This window comes from Diorhabda carinulata, chromosome 4, assembly GCF_026250575.1.
Source record: "Diorhabda carinulata isolate Delta chromosome 4, icDioCari1.1, whole genome shotgun sequence".
In the NCBI taxonomy this organism is placed as follows: Eukaryota; Metazoa; Arthropoda; class Insecta; order Coleoptera; family Chrysomelidae; genus Diorhabda; species Diorhabda carinulata.
Genome location: NC_079463.1, coordinates 22,834,289 through 22,846,918, shown reverse-complemented (window position 1 = coordinate 22,846,918; position 12,630 = coordinate 22,834,289). Strand labels below are relative to the sequence as shown.

General features: G+C 32.2%; 1 protein-coding gene across 1 annotated transcript; it reads right to left on the bottom strand.

The window, feature by feature from the left end:
- Nucleotides 1-373: 373 nt before the first annotated feature.
- Nucleotides 374-12,276, bottom strand: LOC130892935 (nucleolar complex protein 2 homolog). Its single transcript, XM_057798678.1, has 8 exons — nt 11,929-12,276; nt 11,599-11,843; nt 10,237-10,423; nt 9,984-10,150; nt 9,262-9,927; nt 6,941-7,156; nt 4,059-4,362; nt 374-646 (listed from the first exon to the last, which is right to left on the bottom strand). The coding sequence occupies exons 1-8, from the start codon at nt 12,158-12,160 to the stop codon at nt 459-461; spliced, it is 2,205 nt and encodes a 734-aa protein (XP_057654661.1). The 5' UTR covers nt 12,161-12,276; the 3' UTR covers nt 374-458.
- Nucleotides 12,277-12,630: the final 354 nt, after the last annotated feature.

Here is a 12,630-nt window from a genome sequence, read left to right as displayed (position 1 = left end):
GTGTGCGACAATAGATTTTCTATGAACACAGTAAGTTAGTAAAATGAAAAATAAATAAATCAGGGAGGTAAAAGATCGCTAAATAAATTTAATAAAAGTGTTTTTATCAATTCATGGAAAGAATTGTGAAAAATAAAATGTTATTATTTTTATAGCAAACTTTGATGCTGCCAAGAACAGGTCAAGGAATATTTATTTTTCCATGAACCTGTTGAAAAATTGAAAAAACCTGATATTTGATTATTGAATTTTGAGTTTAAGATCACGTAGTACTTTTTTTCATAAATTTAATAGAAAAAACCATTTCTCCAAAATTTTCTGGTTGTTCGTCATTATTTGTCAGATAATTGATGCGATCTTGTAAATCTAATGATTAATTGAAGTAATTAATTTATTCAGTAAAACAATTCATTAATATAAAATTATATTTACAAAACTTGAAACTTCATTTAAACAGATTACCAATCGTCCTCTTGAATATCTTCAACAATATCTTTTTCATTGATACCGTCATCCTCATCCATTGCATTAATTTCACTCGATTTTTTATGTTTCTTTCCTCCTCTCTTACCTCTCTTGCGCTTCTCAGATGTTTCCTCTTCTGAATCACTAGGAAACAATTCTACTGGACCTTCATTCTTTTTCGCTAAAAAATTTACATCATTTATAATTACTACCTACTGATAAAATGAAGATGTAAAAAATATTTAATTTTTGTAACTGTTAGAAATTTTCAAAAACAGAGTATCAAATCAACTTATCAAACAATACAATACCGAATATCAGCTTTAAAATTTGATTGAAAATGATTCCAAATTTTCTGAAATTTCACACTTAATTTTAGTTTTTATAGTTCATCGATTCGCGAGACCATGGGCTTGAAGCTCATGAGCTTGGCATACAAGAATCAATTGAGCATTCAAACAAATTGTCAAAATCACCTGATGCCTATATAAAAATGGCCGCCTTTTAGCTTTTATCGTAAATTTCTGTGAGGTATGTAGAGTCATTTCTTGGATTTTAGACCTTATTATGGCCAGTTTTATGTCGAAACGACTATTTTCTCCCGGAAACGTGGCTTTGTTGTTTTTTTCCTCGACCATGCAGTGTTTTGTAGTGTAAGTAGTAAATATAGTCTAAAAAGCAAGGAAACTAGTAGAAAATCAGCAGGATTCTGACTAAAGCTCTCTAATGAACAAGGGTTAACTCCACCTAAAGCTTTAAATTTGTCCCAGTATCTTCTACCATCTGCCAGTGGAAATTAATTTCCAAAGAAAAAACTAAGTATTCTAAATTTTGTGAATCTACAGATCTAAAAAGTTTCTGTGAAGTCCTCTTAATACCATAAAACAAAAAAAACAATACAATACCAAACTACCGGAAAAAGTCGAGAAAAGCTAACAGGTACAAAAAAGTCGATTTTTTATCCCACGGCCGTCATTTTGACGTAGATTAGCTGTTTTGTTAGATTGCCTAACTTTGAAACAACCATAAATTATTTGTTGCTGTATCCGAGGTACAATATAATCGATTAATTGAATACCATTGAATGCTTCCTTGTAACAATACTTGCAACTATTGATTACCTTCTTGAGTCTTTTATAGTCTTCTTCATCGAGTAATTATGCATCCAATAACTTGAAGTAATATTGTTTTAAGCAGTTTGTTTGTGATAATAATTCAAAAATACAAATGTAAATAAATTTGAAATAAATGCCTACATTTCTACAGTTTTTGTTTAAAGCGTAATTTTGAATCTCATGAAGCTCAAATATTTATTTGGTGTTTAAGGGGCAAGGGAAAAACTCAACTGTGTTTAACGCACAGATCTCGAAAAAATAATTTGGAACAAACGTTTGAAACATTATAGTGGAAACTGGAGTATCCCATCCTAAGTTATACAAATAACTTTTTCGGACCTTGGTAAAATTATTGTTTGGGCTCAGTGCAAAAAATTATAACACTGCACTCTTTTGGATACAAATTTTTTTCCTACGTAAGAATTTCGCCATGGATCTGAATAAATATTGTGGTCTATATTTTAATTCGTGCGATTTTTTTTTCAAAATTTGAACGTTTATTTAAGAAAAACATTTACAATAGTATTATTGAAAGTATTGCCCATCTGAAGCTATGACCTTTTCCCATCTTTCTGGCAATTTGTGGATCCCATCCCAAAAGAACTGCGTCGGCTTGGCAATCAAGAATGAATCAAGCCAATTTTTAATATCTTGCTCTGATGTAAACCGTTTTCCAGTGAGGGCGTTTTGCATGTATCGGGGCAAATGGTAGTCAGAAGGGGCAAGGTCTAGGCTATAAGGCGGTTGAGGTAAAACTTTCCATCCACTGTTTTCCAAATAGTTCTTAACCGGAATAGCAACGCGGGGCCGAGCGTTGTCATGATGGAAAATTATTACCTCGTGTCTGGTCGCATATTCCGGGCGTTTTTCGGCTACTGCTCTCTTCCAACGGATTAATTGTGTTCGGTAGCGTTCTCCATTGATGGTTTCAACCGGATTTAGCAGCTCATAATACAGCACACCCTTCTGATCCCACCAAATAGAGAGCATTACCTTCGCGCCATAGATATTCGGCTTTGCCGTTGAATTGGCTGGTTGGCCGGATTTCACATATGATTTTTTGCGCTTGGGGTTGTCATAATGGATCCATTTTTCATCACCAATAACAATCCGGTGCAAAAATGACTTCCTTCTGTGGCGTTCCAGCAGCATTTCGGACATGCAAAATCCTTCGGCTAAGTTCATGTGGATCCAATTTCCTTGCTTTTGAATATATCCAGCTGCTTTTAAACTTTTTGAAATGTGACATTCAAAGATTCTGCTAGGTTTTCTTGTGTTTGGTAACAATTTTCATCGAGTAATGCTTCCAGTTCTTCATCTTCAAACTTTTTTGGCTGCCCAGGACGTTCATCGTCTTACAAGCCAAAATCATCACTTTTAAATCGTGCATACCACTTTTGGCACGTTGGCTCAGCTAGAGCATGTTCATTATAAACGTCCACCAAAATACGATGACTTTCGGCAGCATTTTTCTTCATATTAAAGTAATGAAGAAGAACTCCCCACAAAAACACTTTTTCAGGAACAAAGTTCGACATATTGAGTGAAAAAAAATTATTGTTGTTAACGCTTCAAATGAATGACATATACTGAAAAGACGTACAATAACAGTAGCTTTCCAACGTACGTTCGGAATATTGGAACGATGTAATATACAATTTACGCCATCTCTTATCAAACCGTATGAATTAAGTTATAGACCCATAATCTCATGGTGCAAGGTACGGACTAAATGCTGGATATGGTAGGAGTTCAATGCCACCAAGTTCTTCGATCTTATTATTAGTTTTTTTCGCAGTTATGTGGTTAACAATTGTCTTGTTGTAGGAGAGCCACATACATTGCATCAGCTGTTCATTATATACCTATTACACTAAACCTTGATAATTCCAGCAGACGCACAAGATTTTCCGCTCGAATCGACCTCTCTTTGTGAGGAGTTCTGATAATTGTCCTTTGCCTAATCACTGATTTACAATGTTCAAGTGCTGGTAATTGGATGGTTTTCTACTGCTTCCTTTGTAACTTCAATATTGCACGCAGGTGGTCGATCTGAGTGCAAACGATCTTCAAGTGTTCAATCGAGACTATTGAATTATTGAACCAACGCTGTGCTGTTCGCTGATTATCTGTGTCTTCCATTTGCTGCCACTGCTGCTTTAAATTTTTATTTTCAATAATGTCTTAGCAATACACGAATTTCATATTTATCATACTCCAAACTATTTATTATAAAACGTACTATGTCGTCAATAAACAAAGAGAGAATTATTGAAAGAAAATAAAGCAATTGTACTATTAATAAAATTAGAAACTAGTCTCAACAAGTTATGACATGTTTTAATAATTTATTGCCCTATAAAGCAGCATTTGTATATAAATGGAGAGAGAATTTGATAAATATGGATACTTCAATTTTATCATGTGTGTGAATATACGTGTATTGAAGTAATTTGTAGTAATGAAGCTAAAACTCACCTTCTTTCTGTGTTTTTTTAAGAGTGGGCAATTTATAATCTGCCAATTCATCATTTTTAGTCATCTGTTTGTTCTTCTTAACAATTGTTAGTTTTTGCCAGCTTTCGTAATATACAGTCAAAGGAGGTTTCTTCTCTTTAATTTGTGCTTCCCATCCTTCAATCAATTTAAAATCATTTAGGTTCAGATTCAGTTTAGCTCTTCCATTTTCTATATACTTGGAGTTCTGTTCTATTTTTTCTAATATTTGTTTAAATTTTCTAAAGTAATTTGGGTTTTTGCACGTTTTTATGAACTTTTTAATCTAAAAAATAGGATATTAAGATTATTTACCCTATTATACAAGATAGACCAAAGTTAAATACACTAATTTCTTGAGCTGATAGTAGCTCTTAAACTAATTGGTACATGAGTTTTAAAACTGAATAATAAAGGGTTTCTAAGAGGTGGATTTAGAACTTCAGATTTTTTAAAATATTTATATTCTGCATTGGCAACTTCTGCATAATTATGTCTTAAAAAACATATCTTGTTTAGAATTTATAAGTCACATTAATCGAATCAAAATATAAAAAATTTTAGGGATTTCCAGTACCTAACTGTAATCCTGGATGAAATTTCATTTACGGTGAGAATTTTAAAACCAACCAAATTTCATATTTATATTTTCATAGTTTTTTTTTTGAGTTAATAGTCCGTTATCAAATTGTATAATAGATTTAATAGAATTTCATGAGTTATTATTGAGTAGTTATCAATGATTTAACAATAAACACAGATATTACACCAAATTTTAATACTAATAAGCTATGCCAAAAAGTACAAAACCCGCCAACCTCAGAAACCTGTCAATTAAATTGATTTTAAAAATTAATTATAGATAACCATATCCGAGGAATTGAAATGTTTGAATTTTAACAATATTCTCAACAATCGCATGTACCCACTGATGTATTAGAGATTGTATCATATGGTTAAGACCCATTCACAAATGTGTACTTGAATCCCCTTCATGAATTAGTCTACATATCGGTAGTTTCAGTAGTTTCTGATACTTAGGAAATGAGGGTATGGAATTATTACACAAACAATCCCAGAGGAGTGGAGAATAGCAATAATAGCACCCTTCCACAAGAAAGGAAGTTACTGTTACTACTACAACTACTATGTACTACATACAAGATCTTTGAACATATAATTGAAGGTAGACTAAGACTGGACGTCACAGACAATGCATTAAATGACTCTTGTAGCATTTAAAAATAATAGGTACAGACAGTAGGTTTTATGTTGCAGCAGTTGGTTTAGAGAAAGCCTCAATAGTATCTTCTTCTTCCTCTTTCAAAAGGATCAGATCCTGTTCAATATTGTACGTTTGGTCCTCTTCTTGGATCTTCATCAGAAGCTGAACTCCAGCTCTCTTACCACCTCTTTGGTGGTCTGCCTACAGGTCTGCGTGTGTCTCTGACTTTTAGCCAATTTTGCCCATCTTTCTTCTGGCATTCTTTCTACGTGATCCCTCCAGAATCTTTTTCGTGCCCTAACCCATCTCACCACATCCTGTACGCCCACTCCTTATTCTGTCCCTGAGGGTGACTCCCTTGATGGTTCGTAGTATTTTCATCTCGGCGGTTCTCATTATTCTTTTTGTTGTTGATGTCTCGGCTCTGGCTTCTGAGGCATTTGTGAAAATAGGTTTTATAGATTCTGGTCTTGCTCTATGAGCTCATCACTTTGTTTCTCCACACTATATCTCTCAGACAGCCGCTGACTGTTGATGCTTTCATCGCTTATGTTTGTGCCTCCTATGTAAGGTTTCTTTCACTAGATAGATTTACTCCCAGGTAATTGAATCTTGATACCTGCTGTATTATTCCGCTACTTCAATAGTATAAACAGAGAAAATGTATGGGAAATAGTTTTATCACTTACACGGGAGTGAGGCAAGGAGGCGTTTAAAAGCCTGTTGTTTTTCCTTCTGGTGATGGAAAAAAAACTAAGGAAGTGAACAAAGAAGGAAAGAAAACACACATAGGATACAAAAGATTGAGACCAATCTACATAAACGAACTATTGTATGCGGACGACCAATTAATATTTACTGACACAAAAGAAGAGCTACACAATAGAATACAGGAGTGGAATTATAAAATGGAGCAATAGAGACTACAGGTAAACATACAAAAGACAAAAATAATGAAAATATCTAACAAACCAGAAGAAATAATTGTGCAAATACAAGAACTAGAAAAGAAGAGCGTTAATAGGCTTAAGTATCTAGAGACAATCGTAAGACCAGATGAAAAAATTGACGAAGAGGTATCCAATAGGGTAAATAAGACAATATCTTGTAAAGAGTATTTCTTTAACAAAAAAGAGATAACAAAACGTACAAAAACGAGAATCTACTACTAACAACGCTGATCTTTGGTTGCGATACCTGGATTCTAACCAACAAATTGAAGCAAAAAATAACAACATGTGAAATGAAAATACTAAGAAAATAAAAAACGACATTATTAGACGCGAATTAAATGTAGTGAGTGCAGTGCAAAATATCGGACAACAATTGAGACGGTTTGGACACATAGTGGGAATGCAGGAGGATAGAACAGTTAAAGTGATATGGGAAACCAGAACACACAAAAAGAAGAGGCAGGCTCAGAGGAAATGGAATGGAGAAATAGCAAAAAAACTGAAAAGGGGGACTGAACTGGAGACGAGGTAAACAGAAAGCAAAGGATAAAATTAAATGAAGAATAAATATCACCTCTATACCTATGGTAGAAGAGGTTGCAGATATAAAAGTCTCTAATTTTATAGCGAAGAGACAGACAAAAGCAGAGGAGGGCTATATAATGATATACCATGTAATATATTACCTGTATAACAGAAATAAGACTCATATCAGGAAATCCCAGCGTATGTGATTGTGAACTTAGATATTCCAGAAGCAGTCCATAAATAGTTTCTATGACTGTATCTTTGAAACCATTTTCTTGCAATTGGGATTTTGACAGTCTCAACAGACAAGTAAATTGTAGTGGTTTCATTGATACTCTTTTATGTTTCTTATTAAAATCTTGTGTGGTTAATACCTAAAAAGTGAAAATAGTCAACACAAAGTTCTTCATTGCTGTATTATTTACATTATTAACAACTTCAGTAACCATTATTTATAAATTGCTGAAAATCTAAAATATAAACGCAAATTTTTCAATGAGTTACATTGAAGTAATTACTAGTATGTTACGATAATAGGATCTTCTTCGAATATCTTCAAATCACTATAATTTTAGAACAAGAAGTTTGAATAAAATGAAGGAAGAATAGTTCGTAATAGATGTGCTACTTTTCTAAACCAGAATGGTATTTCATCAAGGAACAAGGACCCCCTATTCAACCATTCACTAGTGTAATAATACAGCAATTAACTTTTCCATGATTTGTAGAATCAGGAAAACCATTGAAAAATCCATGTTATCAACATCATATATTACCAAAATTTTGAGCAATTCAGATAAACATTTCTTCAATTACTCAGACTGATAAGTGCAATGGTAACAATTATAGCCCAGCAAACTACTGTTTAGATATACCTTTTATACAGACTTTTCTTTTCCTAACAGGTACATAGTATAAGTATAGGTAGTATGATACCTGCTTAATACCCTCCAAGAAATTGTGAAAGTACAGAAGGTAAAAATTTAGAATTTTCTTACCAAAACCATTCGAGTATCATATATTAGCCTAACAAAGGTCTGATTAATAATTTATTATATGTAGAAAAGACTAACTGAGCAGAATTACTACCAGTGTGCAAACACTAGGCAGTTTCACTAATATGGTGTCATTGAGACGACTTACAGCAGGTATTCTATGACAACGCTTTAATAAACTTTATTTCACCTTTACCACTTCACATACTAGGACAAAGATAACAACTACTAAAGAAATGAAGACTCATTCTTGGATATTAAAATCATGACAGTATGAATTTTAGACAGACAAGACGGATAAAACAAATATATCAATGTTATAAACGTTTAGTGTAGCATTTGAAATAGTTTCAAATAATGAAAATCAAGAAGCAAGTAATTATAAAGTGGAAGGTGAGACGAGTACTACTAGAATTTAATTTTCCTAGCACTCCATATACTAAACACACTACAATTATACTGTCTGATCGGTAATACTCCGTCCATCCATATTTTAAATGAGATATGTGCTCTTTTAAGCGGAAAATAACAGAGCTCTTGGTCTGCGCAACATACTTCGTATCACAATCACCACAGCTAATAATTAGGATTGCCCAAAAATTGTTTCCATGTATTGTTGGATTTATAAACAAATTTAAAACCCACCCTGTTGAATATTCCTTCCAATCCCTTTGTATAAACAGGCATGAAAGGTACCAGAGCAAATTTTTCTTATTTTTCATTTTGTGTTTGAAAAAGAGGTTTCATATAGATATTTCTTAAACCTATGACGGTCAATTAATCTATTTAAAAATCTTTTATCATAACCTTTGAGTACAGCCACATACCCAATAAAGGTCGTTTCTTCATTGTATCTCTCGATCTTAAGTGGAAAGTGAATTAAATGATGTACCAGGAACTGGAGACTGGCCATCTTATGTTGGATACAATGAAAAGAATCACCCTGGTGCTTAAATAGGAGCAGAGGGCCAATTCCTTACAGCCCACTCTATAGTTTATCAGAATAAATGTGAAGATTCCCGTCAAGGAGGTTTTCCTGCTGGAATAAATTTTTATGGGAGAAGGTTTAATGGTGAGAAAATTAAGTATAAAACAGGTAAGTCAAGTTATTAGGTTTTAGTTTACCTTTAGTCCTTAAGACTTGGTAATCGAAACGAAACAGTATAATTGGGAGTGTTGGTGTAGGGGTAGTGTGAACAAATGTATTATGAATATCAACAACGGTTCCAGAAATTCCAACTTAGCACTTTATATGATTGGATATCCTGCCACTAATGAAATATTTCAATATCGCATAGATTGAAGGGTACCTGCCGAGTATCTTCAGAAAAATTGTGAAGGTGAAAAATTTGTGTCGTTACATTTTTCTTTAAAAACTATTAGGATACCACAGTTTTATCCTGGCAGAAATCTATAGTCAAATAATTTATTATTTTTATATAGGCATGAATATATATATTTTTAAATAATCAGTTCAAACTCACCTCCAATAAAAATGGTAAAATGGGTATAAAAACGCCTGTATCCTTTGATAGATCTATCAAGATTTGTACAATATGGAATCTTAAAGGGTAATACTGTGCTGTAGGCACCAATTTAATTGATCCAATACAAATCTGTACAAACGGATAAATCAATTGTTGCATTATTTTTTTATTGAATGTGACTGCTAAAAAGCAACCCCACAGTTTCAGTGAATTTATAAACTGCCAATTGTAAACGGCCTGCACATTTTCTTTTTTATTAATTGTTATGGCATTTCTCAAGTGTATGGCTAACTGTCTTATATATAGGAAAACATGTTTATATGCAAAGTTCACATCCAATGCATACATTTCTACTAAAGATCTTCGCATGAAGTTTATAACAGGCAGATTTTTAAAACTGACAAATTTCGAATTTTTAACGTAAGTCATATACATTGATTTCAAGACTGTGTCAAGGATAAAGGCTTGCTGATTATTGGTTATTCTTAATATACAGAAAAATGCCATCACTCTTACAGAATCCTCTTTAGTTCCCCATAATTGTACAAGATGTTTTACTAAAGATTTAGTTATGTTTGGATAAGAGGTCAGAAGTGTTGACATATAATGCAAATGTTTTAATAGAACTGTATGAATGTTTGATGATGATACTCCTTTCAATAGCTGAAAAAAAAGTTTTACATTAATTATACAATCACCAATTTTGAGATATAAAGAACCTTCAAGATATCACTAAAATAGGATTTTAAACTTTTTTTTATCTTGATAAACTTTTTACACTTATGTGGTGGCTGTTTAGATCCCGGTTGAAGTCTAAGAAATCGTCTTATTGCTGGACCCAACTCAAGTACACACAATTGTATAACCCCATTAAAAACAGCAGAACCTGAAAACATTTGATAATGATAGAATGAGGCATATTGGCTCACTTAGAATGCTAGTAATATTAAGTTTCAATATCACATGTCTTACCTTCTACTTTGTAATAACCTGCTTCTTGATCTCCATCATTTGAAACTGTTCTCAATGCTGCACTAAATGCTTGCATAACTGCTATAATTGTTTTATTAGTCTTATCTAACTGAATTTCAGCCTGCCATGATTTTAATACTTTAAGAGTGATTATTCTTGGATCCTTTGGTTTTTCTTGATCTTCATCCTAATATGCAAAGCATTAAAGTTATGACGTCATTAATATTATTCAAATAGGAAGCTGGAGTATTTTACATTATTTGATGAAGTAGCAGAATAAAAAAAAATTTAGGAGGGTTCACATAAGAAAAAAAACATGAGAATTGATAAAAATCAAAATAAACTTAATTTTAGTAATAAATTTCAAACTAACTAAACAGTGTATTAAACCAAAACTGTTTCTTACATGAATCTATCAAACTGTGTCCCTTTGACTGTCAGACCAAGATGATGGTAGACCTGATTTACAGATTTTTCGATCATAGGTAAAGTTAATTCTTCTTATTTGCCTAGTTGGCCACTCTATTGATCCAAGTCTTCCAATCCACCTTCATTCAAACTGGTTATCCAGGAATCTTGCAAACATCAAGACTATAATGTGGTGGTATGTTTTTAGCAATTTGAGAAGTTTCAAAATGTGTTCCATTAAATAAAGCAGATGTTACTTCATGGCTTTCTGCTGAAGTAGCCATATTAATAAGATTGGTATGACATTAATTATGAGACTGACAAACAGTTGTTCTCACTGGGTAATTTCAAGTTCAAGTAGTTTGTTTTTATTAATTTTCTGTTTTTTCTTATGTGATGTGCTACACAATCTACAGGTTTTCAATGGAGTATTTATTCTAAATAAATAATAGTGAATCAAAATACATATCCAAACATTTAATAAGTTAGGGATTTATTCGTATTGTCGGTTTAAGTCACAAACTTAGTACACCATATCACCAAATTTTATAGTAGACACAAAAAAATAATTGAAGAAAAACAGGTCACGTAAATTAACACAGAGTGTAATTAGCTTTGAACAAAATGTAAGTCTGAAGTTTGCAAAGTTTTCTATTTAAATTTATAAATTGTAAGGGATTTTTGAGTCTTTATGAGCAGATCTGTTAGAAGCATGTTGATATAGGAAAAAAGTGGAGTTACATTGTTTGTGACTTAAGCTGACAATATGTACTTCTTATTCTCTTTTTATAAATTGCCAAAAATCCAACTATCAAGAATAAATGATGAGACTAGGCAGTACGCTAGATTGGTTTCACACAGAGTATGAATAAAGCTTCCTTCTTTTAAATCAAGGAATGGAGAAATTAGACTTGATAATTATAAAACTAAACATACATAAATAATCATATTTACCTCAAAGTCACTTTCATCACTTCCTACTGACAATTTATCTGTAGGTTTATGGATATCATCTTCAGTTTCATCCTTGTCATCATCTTCATCGGATAAATTGAATTCTAAAAGTTTCTTATCATTTTCTTGTAAAAATTTATAAAATTCAGGATCGCTATGTTTCAATTTTTCCAAATCTCTTTTATGTTTCTCAGCAGATTCTTCCTCGACAACATCCTCTTCATCACTTTTAATACCAAGAATATCTTTAAAAATGAAAATTATTCATGAAGAAGTTAAGTATTTGTATACATGAAATGTTTAAAGCAAATAGCATATTTATTTTTTTACCTTCCCCATTTTCGCTAAGTTCTTTATCCATGTCCAGTTCACTATCAGTATTTGAGCTATCATTTTTAAATTCGTCAACGAATTCATCTAGATTGTCGACTGGTTTTCGTAAAGTTGTTTTCTTATTCTTAGTGGAAAGTTTTATCGGGTATTTCAAAGGTGTTTTGATTTTTGATTGCTTGGAAACTTTTTTCTGTTTAATAAGTTTATTTTTGGATTTTATACCAGCCATAATTGAAGAAATGAATAAAATTTTAAAAAATCTTACTAGTTTATCTACACGTTTTCAACTGCAAAAAAAAGTTATAATTATTATATTGGTTATGTTTTGGATGTCAACTGTCAAATAACATGTGCTGAACCATAGATCAAATTTAGCGTAGTGGTTAATAAAAATCGCTGAATTTGAAGTCCTTTAAATTCAATCATAAAAACATAAGACTATGGTGGAAACAATAAACATTCAACTTTATCTGCATTTGGAACTATTAACGGAATGTTAAGTTATGTTCAAATACTTTGCCTTATAACTATATATCGACCATAGAGTAAATATTAATTTTAACTCTTGGATACCGCCACCGAAATCAGTATCATAGCCGCTAGTAATTATACTCAATAATCCAAATTGAATTGATATACTACCACGAATTAACTAGTTCCAATAGAGTTGAGTCAACGTGCTGATTATTTTTCACTTAA